Consider the following 15,766-nt stretch of genomic DNA (forward strand, 5'->3'; position numbering starts at 1 on the left):
CGTGAGAGGGCATCACACCTTGTGGAAGAGGGGAAAAGCATTGCTAACTCGTGCCTGAAGACAGCCTTGGATGGGGCTGAAACATCCAGCAGACTGATGGCTATAGGCTTCACAGAGAGAAGGCAAGCCTGGCTCAGGATCTCAGGCTTTAAAACTGAGGTTCAGAACAACATCCTGAACACACCCTTCAATGGGGAAACACTATTCGGAGCCCCAGTTGATGAGAAACTCACCCAACTGAAGAAAGACCACGAGACGGCAAGGTCCAGGGGGATGAGAAGAGGCACCCCTACACGGAGGCCGAACGGAAGGGGTGGAAACCAGCAAGGACAATCACACCAGGCGTTCCACCAGGGTCAACAGAGTGACAACCAAGGTCACCAGGGCCAGCAGAAGCAAAACTGGAACTATCAGAACAGGGGCCAGTCCTTTCGAGCAAGAGGAAACGGACGGGGCCAGAGAAGGAGAGGCGGTGAACAACCCCCCTCTAAGTGACTTCACACGTAAAAAGGTGCTCACCCACTCGAACCCTCCGGGGGAGGAGCACGGGAAAACAAAGAGGAGAGGGCTACACGGACAAGACACAAAAGACCATGTAACACCAGTAGGAGGCAGGCTGAGATTTTTTCTCCAGGAGTGGAGAAAATAACCACAGACAAGTGGATACTCAACATCATACGGTTCGGATACTGCATAGAGTTGGAAAAGAGACCACCAAACAAAGCCAAAGAAAAGAGAGCACTCGGGAAGAGAGCTGCAATTGCTCCAAGAGGAAGCTCAAGAACTCCTCCTCACAGAGGCCATCGAACCGGTCCTATTCAAAGAACGGAACAGGGGAGTGTACTCAAGCTACTTCCTGGTGCCAAAAGTGGACGAAAGCCTAAGACCCATCCTGGATCTACGGTTCCTAAACAGATATGTAAAGACTCAAAAATTCAAGATGACGTCCCTACAAGAGGTCATCCCACAGATAAAGGCCGGGGACTTCTTGTCCACCATAGACCTCAAGGATGCGTACCTGCACATCCCCATGAACAGGCAGCACAAGCAATTGCTAAGATTCACAGTAAACAAGGATCACTACCAATTCACAACCCTGGCATTCGGTCTAAAGTCCGCACCAAGGTTATTCACCAAATGCCTCGCAGCAGTGGCCGCACATCTGCGAAGAGAGGGGATACACGTGTACCCCTACCTCGATGACTGGCTCATAAAGGCAAGCTCTTACAGGACATGCAAGGGTCATGCAGAGCAGGTCACAAGAACGCTAACAAGCCTGGGATTCTCCATACACTGGGGAAAATGCTCGATGGAACCGGAGCAAGTGAAGATCTTCCTGAGAGCTCAAATCAACACCGTCCAATGCAGGGTGTTACCCAGCGAAAAGAGGACACTCAGCCTACTGAGGGAGAAACGTCACTACCAGAAGGGGCGAGCTCTGACAGTGAGGACAGTGAGCAAGATCTGGGGAATGATGGCGTCATGCATACACCTGGTCCCCAATGTACGTCTACAGATGACACCACTCCAAGAGTGGCTGCAACAGCAATGGTCACAAGCTACAGGAAGTTGGGAGGATCTAGTGGTTGTAACGCACAAGGTGCAGAAAGAAATGAAGTGGTGGACCAAAGAGAGGATAACAATAGGGAAGCCTCTAACGCCACCGGACCCAACAGTGACCATCACCACAGACGCATCCCAGAAAGGATGGGGTGCACACATGAACAGGCTCAGAGTGAGGGGTCTGTGGAACCCAGCGGATGCGGTCAGACACATCAATTACCTGGAACTGAAAACAGTGTTGCTTGCCCTCAAGGCCTTTCAGAAGCACCTGTACACCCAGAAGGTGCTGATACAAACAGACAACACCACAACGATGTTTTACATCAACAAACGGGAGAACTCAATCATTCCCTCTGTCAAGCTTGGCACAGGAAATCTGGAGATGGGCAATACCCCTCAAAATAGACCTGCTAGCCATACACCTGCCAGGGAAGGACAATGTAGAAGTGGATTGGCTCAGCAGGCAGACTTCAGCATCCCACCAGTGGGAACTCAACATACAGGAAACACAGAGACTATTCAGGAGGTGGGGCACTCCGACAATAGACCTGTTCGCAACACGCCAGAATGCACTATCCCAGGGGAATGCCCTATGGATAAGCTGGTCAAAAACATTTGCCTACGCTTTTCCCCCCGATACCACTGATCCCCAGGGTTCTCAACAAATGCAGTACGAGCAACATGACGCTCATCCTGGTGCCACGACAGTGGGCCAGGCAGACCTGGTACTCACAGATAATGGAGATGGCGCAGGGCCCACCCCACAAGTTCTCAAAAAGAAGAGACCTACTCTCCATGAAAACGGAGAAGTTCTACACCCAGAGCCGGAGAGCCTCAACCTCTCAGCTTGGCTCCTGAGGACTTAGAGTTCGCACATCTAAAACTACCAGAGAGCACCCTGCGGGTGCTGCGAGAGGCAAGAAGGCACAGCACACGCAAGTGCTATGGGGAAAAATGGAAAAGATTCACTCAATGGTGCTGCAAGAAAAAACTCCATAGAAAGCTAACCAGGGAATCAACGGTGCTAAGATATATCACGCACCTAATAAAAGCTAAACTAAGCTCATCCTCGCTGAGGGTACACCTGGCAGCGATTGTGGCATACACAAGAGGAGAAACAGGGAGAAGCTTCTTTACATCTCAAGTAGTAAAAAGATTCCTGGAAGGGGCTAAAAGAATAGCGCCACCAAAAAAAATGCCGCCGCCGGCTTGGAACCTGAATGTGGTACTGACAGAGCTCATGAAAGCACCTTTCGAACCCATCCACAAAGCATCACTGCAAATGCTGACAATGAAAGCGGCCTTTCTGGTAGCAATCACCTCGCTACGCAGGGTGAGCGAACTACAGGCACTAACACTGCAGGAACCCTACATCCAGATACACAGTGACAGGGTCGTGATGAGAACAGACCCGCACTTCATGCCAAAGGTGGTGTCAAGGTTCCACATGAATCAGAGTATTCAGATTCCTAGCTTCTTCCAGAACCCCACAACAAGCGCTGAGAGGGCGCTCCACACTCTAGACGCAAGAAGGGCAGTGATGCACTACATTGAAAGGACGAAGGGACACAGGAAGACAAAACAGTTCTTCTTATCCTTCGCAAACAGTTACATGGGTAGACCAGTGACTAAGAACACCATAGCTCGGTGGATCGCACAAGCAATACAATTCTGCCACAAGCAAGCGGGGCAGGAGCTAACAGGAGGGGCACAGGCCCACTCAACCAGAAAGAAAGGAGTAACAATTGCCTTTCTGGCCAACACACCAATTCAGGACATATGCCTGGCGGCAACATGGGCTTCAGTGCACACGTTCACTAAGCACTATTGCGTGGATGTACAGATGAACAACGAAGCACAAGTAGGACAAAGAGTGCTTCAACATGTATTCAACAACCAACGCTCATCTTCCACCCAGCCGCCACAAAAGTAACAAAACCGCTACAAAATCTATGCACAGCATAGTGAATCCAGAAAGATTCACGCTGCAAAACGAATAGTTTCTTACCTGTCGGTGTAGTTTTGCAGCTTGAAGATCTTTCTGGATTCACTAGCGAACCCACCCGCCTCCGCCAGAAAGATGAGGCTGGAGAAGAAGGTGGAAACACATAGAAAAGAAAGCAAGTTGAAGCTTACAAGATACATGAAAGAATTACGTTGAAAAAAAGGATTAACAAACATAGCCATGGATTCACTACAAACACAGAAAAAAGAGACCGAAAAAAGAATCCGAAGATGGCGCCCAAGGGTGGGAGCTTCCGCCGGAACCATGCCGACGTCACCGAAGGTACACCAAATGGTGGGACGTCGACGCCCACCTGGGCTACAAAAAAAAAAAGACTACGATTCCGGACCCAACCACCAGATTGCGGAATATGCACAGCATAGTGAATCCTGAAAGATCTTCAAGCTGCAAAACTACACCGACAGGTAAGAAACTATTCGTTAGCCCCCCCCTCCCCCCATCTTCCACATGTATATCTGGTGAGCCCTTATATATCCTTCCTTCAATCTTGTGACTCAAACTTTTCTCCTCTAACTACTAGAATGTACATCACAATTATCTTTTCACTGTTTACAAGTCCCCAGACCTTTGCCTGGCATAGCCAATAACTTTGTTGTTGGGATCCTATGTTATGCTGCATTACTAGCTAATAGACTATTCTAAAGTGATTTACAAAATAACCAAACATAATTAGCTAAACTAGCACATTTATCTCCTCATGAACTATACAGATTCACTATACATATTTTTCTCCCAGCACTACTTTTCTTAGATTATTCTTTCCATCAGATTCTCCTGATTTGATTCCCATGTACCACAGAGAGAGGTTCGGCACAGCCTCCAAAGTTATCCCTATAGCGGTGAATGATGCCATTATCTAGCAGCTTCAATGCGATCTGTGATATTTATATAACCACGGATATAGACACTTCCTTCTGCAGTCCTGTGAGATGCATGGTGTAGCAGCACAATGGAATACACACAGTGGCAGTGTGAATAAGGCTTAGAAATTCACACTTTCAGCTCTCATGCCCCTGGAAAATCAATAAAAGGTCATTTTGATCTAGGGCTACAAAAACATTCTTTGTTTGTGAACAAATATTTCAAGAACATCAATAGAAATCCAGTTTGTGAGCAAGTTTTGTATTGGTTTTTGTTAAACTACTTTTAAATGTTTAATGCCAAATTTTCCACTGTAGAGTCATCCTCATCCTTTGGTGTGGGCAAAACTAAAAGGTTTTCCATTCTGGCCTGCTAAAGCACTGCGAGATAAAGAAGGTCAAGTTGATGCCCGCTTCTTTGGACAGCATGACCGGTAAGCATTCAACAAGTTGAAATATTGTCTGTGATTTTCTCTGATTATTTTTTTTACTTATATGTCATCAGGAGGACTTTGTTGCCTCTGCGGTATGTTTGCCATTTTCCACCAAATTTCCACACTCCACTCTCCAAACATCAGAACCTCCTTGTGCAAGGGAAATATGAGCTTTAAAATACTTTTTGTTAGTTAACTCTGGTACTTTTAATTATGGAAATAATTTATAGACAATGAGTGCAAGGTACCTATCGGGTTGCTACTAAAGACCGTGTCAAAATTCAGGGTCTTACACAAGGTTTACATTAGGTTGGGTACATTTGAATAAGCATGATCCATGAACTTCACAACTCTGGCGGTTAGTTGGAGATAATATCCAAAGAGACAAAACACAGATTCCTGGTGTGCAGTCCCAGGTAGAAAGAGTTGGAGGCTTGAGTCACATCCTTCATGATAGTAGATGCAGATTATATGAGGACTGTTTCTTTGAAAGCTTCAGATAAAACGAGCAAATGGCTGAATTTGATTTAAAATTATGTAATAAGAAAAAGCAGTTATTAATTTGTGTCTCATAAGGTGATGTAATTCTTAATGTACATAAGACTGTGATTTATCTGAATGATATGGATCAGTAGTAAGTGGCATACATTTACTCCCATGATGCCCTGTTTCTAGAATAGGTTTCCTATTACACGTCTTTTACCAACTGAAAATACATGTTGTGTCCATTGCATTGGCAAAGTTGATCTCATTGAGAAGCTCAATTAAATTCGCTAACCAAGAATTTTCCGAGCCCAGACAATTCTTTATCTCAGAATAATACCCGGTGGTCTCTGGATTTTTGAAACATATATTTTTCTATGACTGGATTTCATCATCTTGCAGATAGTTTTCACATTTACAATTGCACAGCACTTATGTTTTACAACCACATAGTCCCAATTCCTTCGCTAGCTAAAAGGACAGTCGGTTTCGTGGGCGTGCTAGAAAAGAGTACATGAGAAAACGTTGGCCAGGTTTATCTCTACCTTTGACTAACTGTCAGTGTGGCTTCAAATGTGATACTTTTGTTTATCTATGTAGGTGAACTTTATATTGTTATTGAGCGAATAGGAGTTGGGTTGTGGGCGTTTTACTTCCTCTTGTTCACTCTAGCGTTTTAGCTGCCATGTATTAAATTGTGCAATACGTCTTCTGGTCACAGGAATAAGCACACTGTTATGCAAACTTGAATTAGCTTTTGTTATCTGACCCTCTAATGCAATGCATTATTATACGAAAAGTTGCAAAGAACAGAATAGAGGTTCAGTTTTATGGTCTACTAGGTTCTTTCAATTTTCCTCATCCAAAGTGCAGCCTTCCCTGTGATAGTCTTAAAATAGGTGACCTGAACCTTAAGGTTATCTTCCAAGCACATTCAAGGAGAATTGATGCTGACTTCCATAGTCACTCAAATCGGAGGTGACAAGTTGATCACTGACATCTGGGTTTTATAAAGAACGCGGTCACCTTTGCTGGCTCCTTTTCATAACAATCTACTTCCTTAGTCATTACGTCATCCTGATACTAATGCCCATTGAACTTGTTTTGAAGAAAACGTTTGGTCCACTCACTTCATTGATCTAATTGGATGATAATAAGTATTCATGGACAGCACAGTGTTTTTGACGTATTCGTTTTTCACATGTTGCACTCTTGTATTTCATTTCCTAGCTAATCATTCAAAAGCAAAGTGAATGCATGGTTTTGTGATGTATAACAAATTGCCTTATGGCCGCACTTGACAGTGCCACCCAGAGAGCCACCCCACTCGACGCAGATGCACCTACCATTTTCTTTTTCGATCTGCATCCTCCCCCTTTGTTATTTTCTTCCATCTTTCTTTTCTTCCTTGATGCCACTATGCTTGGTGCACTGCAGGTGCTGTTGCCCTTGTATATGGAACATATGGGATATCCTTCTCTCCCCTGTAAGGTTGCTGGGGCGGGAGAGGGTTTCATAATTTATGGAAATTCACAATGTTTTGAATGCAGCTCTGTCGGCTGTTTTTACTGTGTGATAAATGTGGGTGGGTCATCATTGACATGTTTGCGGGCGATTGCCCAATGATGGACTCTTCTTGTATCCTTATCGTTAATGTTGTCTCACTTCTGGGACTACTTCGCTTTGTGATGCCCCAATTGCAGGCATTTTTGTCTGTATTTGCTCCTCTACCTTATCTCATGTATAATAATATTAAAAAGTGACTTGGGGAATTTTTTTTGTGTATTTGACAGAAGCATTTGTCATTGTCAAGTAATGTTTTGAGATGTTTCAAAACTGTGTGTGTACAGAAATGATAATTATGGACACTAGTATTCAGTAGTTAAAAGAATAGTTGTTTGCAAAATTGCAGTTGACAAGAGGCGGAGGACAAAATTAATTTCACTACCAGGTCTTCTGCTTTGAAGGATTATGGGAAAAAAGTAAAAACAACTACGTCCGCAAATTGGAATCTGTATGATTAATAAGAATTTGGATAAATGTTATGAATTTACGTAAACATTTATTTTGAATACTCTATTCTACTGGAATAGGTTTATACACTAAAAATAATCAACCCTACCCTCTGACTAGCATTTATTATTGTATCAAAAAGTACACTGGATCCTTTTCTAGCAACCACTCCTGAACTTATGGTTGGTAAAGCATTCTCTTTTTCTTGTATCGTGGATTACTGGATTGGTAAGTTTAACAGCTTTATCTGTACACTAAATCATTGCTATTATTTGTTTGCCTTTATTGTAAAACATCAAAGCTGGCTATTGAACTTTTTTAGACATTATGTTTACTTTAGTCATTTTGAAAAATGCATTCTTTATGGTAACTATTTTTATTTTTATTGCAGAGCGTGGGTTCCAATGAACAATTGCTACCTCATGTCAAAAGAAATTCCTTTTTCTGTGAAAAAGACTAAAAGCATATTTAATAGTGCAATGCAAGAGATGGAGATTTATGTAGAAAACATTCGGAGAAAATTTGGAGTGTTTAATTATGCCCCATTCCGGACGCCATATACCCCCAACAACCAATTCCAAATGTTAGTAGATACTGGAAATCCTGGTGCTGGAACTGTGAAGACTGAGAAACAAGAGAAAATCAAATTGAACTTTGATATGACTGCATCACCTAAGATTTCTATGAGCAAACATGCACTAAGCAGTGGTGTTTCTAGTCGAAGGATTTCTATGTCTGATAACCCACGGTCACCAATGAGTACCAATTCCTCAGTTCATACTGGTTCTGATGTGGAGCCCGACACAGATAAGAAACCAGTTTCTAGTCACTTCAGTGCAAGTGAGGAGTCCATGGACTTTATTGACAAAGGCACAGGTACTTATGTTTTACCCTCTTTCACTTACTTGCCATGTGCATCAAGCTATCACTAGAGGGCAAGGCAAGTGTCAATTTAAACATAATAAAGGCAGAAACATCAGATAAACCTCTGCAATAGAGAAACCGCACTCTCACGTTGCATCAAGTAGTACAGCATTTGTAATTCTTTCCAATTTGGCTGTGTCTGAATCTCAGTTAGTTTTCAGCACAGATTAATAAAGATGGCAGGTGAATTGAGTAATGTTGGTGGATGTACTTATGGTTATGTATTCAGCCTGAACCTAGCTCAGAGCAGCCAAATGCTGCACGCTATGGGAGGAATGGGGTGACAATACACGATTGTGCTTGTCAAGCTGGATCTTATATTTTTTCCAATGAGACTACAGTTCACATATTTACAATTGCAGTTCATGTATTTAGACACAAAGAGGTTACATTATTTGCTCAGAATTGTGTGGTTCACTCAGGCGCTGAGGTCCAGAATCAAACCCTGGTCACTAGGTTCCAAAAATTGCAGGTTAGCTACAAACCCATATTTCCGCCTGCATTTATTCATCTTGACTGCTCAGTTTCTTTCCACATCATCAACTTGCAGAAATCTCTAGCCATTTTTGACATAAGACTCCTCGGCTGGCTTACTCAAAAGTGGGATAGCACCCCAGTTACATTTGCATTCACGATTCTTTACAATCCAGATATTTTTATCAGCAAAACAAGCATCATTATCTTTTATTTTAAAAATATGAAAAGGCCTCCCACTGCGTGTGGGGAGCCAGTGCTATTGCATTGTATATACAAAAAATGATGTTTTATATTTTCTTCAGTTTGTTAAATTGCTGCTACAAATCTTGCATTCCATTAGTTTTTCTGATATTTGAATACAGTATTTTCAAAATATTATCAGGTTTTTACACTTTTCAGTAGAGTTTCAGCGGATAATAGTTCTATTTGCTTTATCCATATGAATATTTCAGTTTGGCACGGAGGAGAATTCCCACTTCACACTATACTCTTGAAATAAATTACTGTGTTTAGCACTGAATATGAGAATCAGGAGCTCCATCTGATTTGTTTCTGATGGAGTTAGATCTAGATCAGCCTTTGATGATTTTATTAAGACCAGATAGTAAGTTATGTAGACTACAATCTTGTTGTACCTTTTGTCTAAACCTGCTGAAAACCCTGCTGAAGGGGGCCAATTTGCTGCACAATATGCATTGTACAGAAGTTTAAAAGCGGTCTGCTAATACTGACTGAGGAATTCAAAGTAGAAAATGCCAATGGATGAGTGAATAAGTAATTTGAAAGCATGGTTCTTGGTCCAGTGCGTTCTGTTAATTGCTTTCTTGAATGGTTGGAGCCATGTTTGCTTTTCTGACAAAAAAGCTCATGGACTGCTTCTTTCACAACAAAAATTACTTTGTTTAATGACTGCCGGGGTACATTCAACAAGCTTCCACTTCATGTGTAGCTTTTGTGTATTATTAACGTACGGATCTAGAACACTCTGAAAAAGACTTCTATAACTCCTGGGTCTTCTAATGGACTGCACTCGACCACACTAAGCCCAGCTTCAGAAGAAACTTGCAAGTGCACAACACCATATACAAATGTTACAACTCCCGGTGTACCTTCAATTTCGCTTCTTTCTGGATTTGTGATTGTTTTTTAGAGCACACTTCACAATCTCTTGTGGAAGTCAATATTTACTCTAAAATAAGTGTCTAATAGCATCATTTCCCCAATTTTAGGACTTTACTTTTTGCTCTTGTAGAATCATTTAAGGGGCACTGTGAAGTTGTCTATAATAGAATTGTTTTAGGAGCCATAGCCTCTATATCCTCATTGCTCCATTAGCTGAGCAAGTGGGAACTTAGGGCTGGAGCTTGCTGTTACATTGAGTTTGTCACAAAATTCCCTTCTGTAACTTACGAGGCTCTTGCCCTGTAAGCCAGATACCGAAAATACTGGGTCATATTTCTGATGTGAGGTAAAATAAAGGTACTACTCTTTTATCAAATATTTTTATTAGATTTACTTTGACCTATTTAAGGCCTAAACATTTGTCTGTTTTGCGATGCATTTGCCCTACATACTGAACAGAGTTACTTAATAACCTACAGGTGATTTACACATTTCCATCCAGCCTTGTTCAGGGCCAGGGTAAGTAATTGTATCTGGTGCAATACCAGGTTCAAAACAGTGATACAATACGGAAGGCTCTCACTTTTTTGGAATTTTGTGAAAGTCCTCTGATTCCATAAACTCACTTCATTATTAATACTGTAATCCAAATCCTACCATCTAGCTGCATTATCCCATTTAGGTATCATCAGGGGTCTTCCAGTGGCTCCAGTTAAATCTGTATCAGCACAGTTCCCTGGTAGGGCTAACCTTGTTTCCATAGTTGCATTAAAACCGAACACAACACTCAGAACTTCCTATGCATCTCCCTAAAATTGTAACATCTCACAGCATGTCCACATGTGCAGGGAATCTTTTCTTGAAGCACAGGCTCCCATCCTAAGCAGGAGAGTGTTCTGTGGAACACCAGTCCCTAAATATGTTAAACGTTTTTTAGTAAACTCATTCTCAGGTAAGACACTCTTATTCTATTTCTACTGTATATACATTATTGCTACCCCTTAGTGACATGCTAAAACCTTGCTCCTATCCCATTATTTCCCTTTCACACTTTCAATTCTTTCTGAGCTTCCCCATTATATCTTATTATAAAGTAACTAGTCCACTAACTTAAAATGTAGTTAATTAATTTGTAGATAATCAAAACATTACAAATAAAAACAAATTGCTTAATAGATGAATATCGATATGCTGCAAGTCTATTTCCAAACACTTAAAAAAGTTTAAGATGCAGTTTTAACTAAGAAATAACTTTGTTGAAATCGGCATAGAGGCCTTCAAATTTCTTTTCTAACCGAAACATAAATTTGGTAAATTTAAAATTGTATTATACTATGATATTCAGTTAAGGTCTGTCCACAGGTCTGAATGCCCATTTGTTCTAATGGTCGTCTCAGCAGTTTCTTGTTTATTAGTGATGGCCACTTGTAAACAACAGAATGGTTTCTATAGTGAAGGTATATAGTCTGCAGATGTTAGAAGACCTCTCCTTAATCCATGGCAGAATAAAGTCCAATGTTGGGGAGTCTGCCAAGTCTGTAAACCTTGTTTGTTTTAATGATTTCAAAATAACAAGTTTCTAAATAAAGTTGCCATTGGTGGACTAAAGTTGTGAAGGGATTTCAGAGTGGTATAGGTACAATTAGTTTTTGTCAAGAATTCTTTTAAATTCATATGAGGAGAGTGGTCAGTCCTAGAGTTCTTTCATTTGGCAATTCTGTAAGGATCGAAATAAGCGTGAAGCAGACATTTTTTGTCTAAAGTCATGATTTCTGTCCACATTAGATGATTCAATATACCTTTACTTGACCTCCTGAGTTTTAAACATGTTATTGTGTATGGTCCTTGTCTGAATATCACTTGATTAATTAAGTCAGATTCCAAGTATATTTGTGCCTGTAAAGCCTCTCAAGGTAACCAGAATGTTTTGTTAAAATGTTAGCTACTGTTGTACCCAGGAGTTTAGCCTTACTTCAATGTAGAACGTTGCATCCATGGGAGATAGTAGGAATTAGCTATGCACTAATTATGTTTAAGGTTGGAGACAGGGACATGCCCCAAAGATTCTTGTAGAGTGAGAGAAAAGCTATTTCCAAATCCCAAGGCAGCTAGCTATTTTATTTAATCAACTGTTTGTTTGCAACTATAAACTTGATGCTTGTCTTTTTTTTCTCATGTTAATCAAGACATAACTCCCAACAACTGTAATTGAATTATGTGTGTAATCTCTTTTAGACCTAGGCTAAATTATTTATTTAACTTTGTGTAGGACTTTGATGTTTTCATACAGCATTACCCATTATTTTATTACTGTAATGTCTAGTTTAGCAAATCCCTTAAACAAAAATGCCCAAACATGCCTTCTCATGCCTTATTGCAAGTCTTTGGAACTCTAATCCTGACCACATCAGGTTTCCTCCTCAATCAGCAATTGTATGCAGCATTATGTGATCATTAGAAATCTGAAAGAAACATTTTCAAATTATACAAGCTTAAAATTAAAGGGGGTACCACATTTTCACTGTATTTTATGTTTTTGGAATTTGTATAATGCCAGCCCCGAATTGTTAATGCCTTTTATGAGGATATAGATAGGCCATCAGTCAATTTGACATATTTTAATTGGATTTTCTCTTTTGCTTTTGTTGGCAGTTGGTTGTGTGGTTAGTAACGTTGGTAGAGTTTTCAAATTAAACTAAGTTTGTTTGGGATAATGTAAAAATGTATGATTTATGAATATTTTTATTGAATTTTATATGTATGCATATTTTTGTATTTTATGTCCCAGCTTTGGAGCTATGTTGTGTGCTTGATGGTGAATATAACCATTTATAAGTGAGATGGGAACAGTGCTGTGCAGTGTTATTGTTGGCTATTGGGTGCTATTTGGCTTTCCAAAGAGAGATCACAGAAGGTTTATCAATTTGTTTTAGATGCTTGTAATAAGGGCAACCTATAATGCATTGAATGAAAGTGGTTTGTTGGTTTAGACAGGAAAGGCCTAAGGTACAGATATTATCATTTTGTCACCATTTTAATCAATCTTCTAGCCTTAGAATGACACTAAAGCACTTTCCTACATTAGACGTCTCTTTTGTACAGTTGGTATACTGAAGTTTAAAAGTGCAAGAGAGAAGGAATATAAATATCAGTGATAACTGAATTAAGGCCTATCAAAAGATTATTATGAATCTGTTAAAAGAATAGTAGGCCCAGTGGTTTCACTGAGGAGTCTGAAGTACTGTCTCTTCCACCACTTATGATGGCCTCTTTCTGCTTGTGTAGCCTTACAAAATATACATCTGATTCTTAATTGCCTTTTGCACTTCCCTTGCAAACATAATGTGTACATTTTTATGACAGAAGGGAAATTATCTTTTGTATTAGGAAAGGACAATGAGATATTGTGGGACAGATTTTCAGATGTACTCTGATCTGTAAACCTGATGTTTCCCATATAAGCGCCTGGGTGCCGAAGGTTATTTGTGCATCACATAGGATACATAGACAGCCTCTTTATAGGCCGCCCTTGCTATGGTGATCAGGTATCGACATAACTGAGAGACACTAAGTTCATTTCTATCAGAATAAATACTGCAAGATAACCAAACAACAGTAATAATACCCCATCCTCTGATCATTCCAAAACTGTCACCATTATGACAACTGAAAATGTAACATTAGCCTTCTTGGTGTATAGAACCCACATGTATAGATAAACAAGGTGTAGAGACTACAGCGCATAAAGGAAAAGTAGGTGTTTGCATGCCTAGTGCCATTCTACTTCAGTGAGTAACATATCTTGCATATGTTGCATTAGAAAATCTAGACATAAAATGTTTTGTTTCTCTAGTAATTATAGATTTCAAGCATTGATGTGCAAAAAATGACTGAATCCATTCTTTTTAATATAATGTTTTAGCTTCTCCTGCATCAACGAAGACTGGCCAAGCAGGGAGTTTATCTGGTAGCCCAAAGCCATTTTCTCCACAGGCTTCCACACCGGTTTCATCAAAGCAAGAAAGAACACCGACTACTGGAAGCATATTAAATCTTAATCTTGGTTAGTGCTCTGAAGTTAAATCCTTCCTCATGTGTATGTGTATGAGTGCATTCTTTGTATGCCGTATGTTCACAGATTAAGCCATAAACGGCGATTTCTTTGCAGAATTCTCATACAAATAGTGTTTCTATATTGAAATCGGATTTACACACACACAGCTGACTTGCATAGATTTAAAACGTAGTGGAGTCAATGGCGTCTAATGCTTAGATATATTTTAATCAGAATAATAATTTCCAGCATCTATGTATATACAAGGATGCATTTTAAACATCACAGTTTCTGGCATAATCCCCTTGCATTTGAAAGCTCCAATAATAATTTATTTTTTTAGGCACTTTCATAGTTTATCTTTTGAAGAGGCCAAAATCCAAAGCACTCATGTAAGAGGTTAAGTTAATTAAAAAAACAATTGTTTAAGTGGTGCTACTTGCATGGATAGTAAAGAAATAAAATTGGTTTTGCAGGTGCCTAAAATGTTTCCTACACTACTGATTGTCTTTGTCCTCTAAATTAAAGAAATGAGAAAAACCTTAGTAAATAATTTATATTTTTGAATTAAACAGTAGCCTGATAAACGTTCCAACATTAATGAGCTGTTTTATTACCATCATTTGGCATCCCTCAGCACTTAATGTATTTTACCCTATTGGATATTATTAAAAGGATTATATTTATATGCTGCATTCAGTCGCAACTGAAGCGGACTGAAATCTGTCTAAGCTTTGACTGACACCTGTAACTATGTCTTTTAAGTTTAGGACATTTAAGGATCAGGGGTGTGCAAAACTTGAGTCATTTGCTTTAATGTACTTGTGCAAAATGTAAGCAGAATTTGAAGAAATTAGGGATAACTATGCAAGGTGTAAAACAAGCATTTTGTGCTACACAATAGTCCAAAAAACAAAAACGCCATCAACAGCAGCCACTCAATCGCTCTCATGTTTTCAACAAGCATGGGACTTGTCCTGGTAGGAGTCTAGACAAGTGGAGGTGTCAGGAAGATTTGTGAAAGCAGATGTGATTATTGAGGTATGCTGGGATAGTGTTATGTAAGGCATTGACCACAAAGCCACTCAGACACTCCCACAGTCACTATCAGACCCACTCACTGACCTACACAGCTACTTACTAAGACACTCTTAAAGGTGAACGGTTACAGTTGGGATTAAATGTTTTAAAAAACCTTAGAAATTCACTGAAAAAACAAATGTTACAGGGACTTTATAGTTAGGCTCAAAATTGACTTGTACAAAACCAGTGAAATTTAGCAGTTCTAGGTACCTGAGCTAATTATAACTTATGCCCCTTCACTGCACTACTTATGACCTCACATATAACATCACCCATGACATGGTCAGTGATATCACTGATGACCTCTCAAATGACAGTGAATTTTGAGCCTAACTATAATGTCCATGTAACTTTTCGTTTTATGATTTATTTTTTTAAATTCTATTTTCTAACTATAACGTCCCTGTAACCTTTGTTTTTTTTTCAGTTTGTGTGTGTGGTGTACATATATATATATTCACTGAAAAAACCATAGGTTTCAGGAGTTATATAGTTAGGAATTAGTTTTTAAAAAACCTTTGAAATTCACTCAAAAAACTATAAGTTTTAGTGGTGTTATAGTTAGCTGGACATTTTACTCATACAAAACCAATGAAATTGCTCCTATATAGTTAGTTGTACTAACTATATTTCGCGCACCCGCAAACCACTGCTGATGATGTCACATATTCATGACATGATCAGTGACATCACTGATGACATCTCAAATGACATCACTGATGACATC

The 15,766-nt window shown here is 39.9% G+C and overlaps 1 protein-coding gene across 4 annotated transcripts in view; it reads left to right on the plus strand.

Annotated features, from left to right (window-relative positions):
* ZMYND8 (zinc finger MYND-type containing 8) overlaps positions 1-15,766 on the plus strand; it is a 432,560-nt gene that overhangs the window by 237,047 nt on the left and 179,747 nt on the right. For all 4 annotated transcript variants that reach the window (XM_078651871.1, XM_078651872.1, XM_078651873.1 and 1 more), the window contains 3 exons: positions 4,768-4,883; positions 7,771-8,255; positions 13,825-13,965. In XM_078651871.1, the coding sequence (XP_078507997.1) occupies positions 4,768-4,883; positions 7,771-8,255; positions 13,825-13,965 (742 nt within the window). The remainder of the gene's footprint in view (positions 1-4,767; positions 4,884-7,770; positions 8,256-13,824; positions 13,966-15,766) is intronic.

Source organism: Lissotriton helveticus, chromosome 7 (assembly GCF_964261635.1).
Source record: "Lissotriton helveticus chromosome 7, aLisHel1.1, whole genome shotgun sequence".
In the NCBI taxonomy this organism is placed as follows: domain Eukaryota; kingdom Metazoa; phylum Chordata; class Amphibia; order Caudata; family Salamandridae; genus Lissotriton; species Lissotriton helveticus.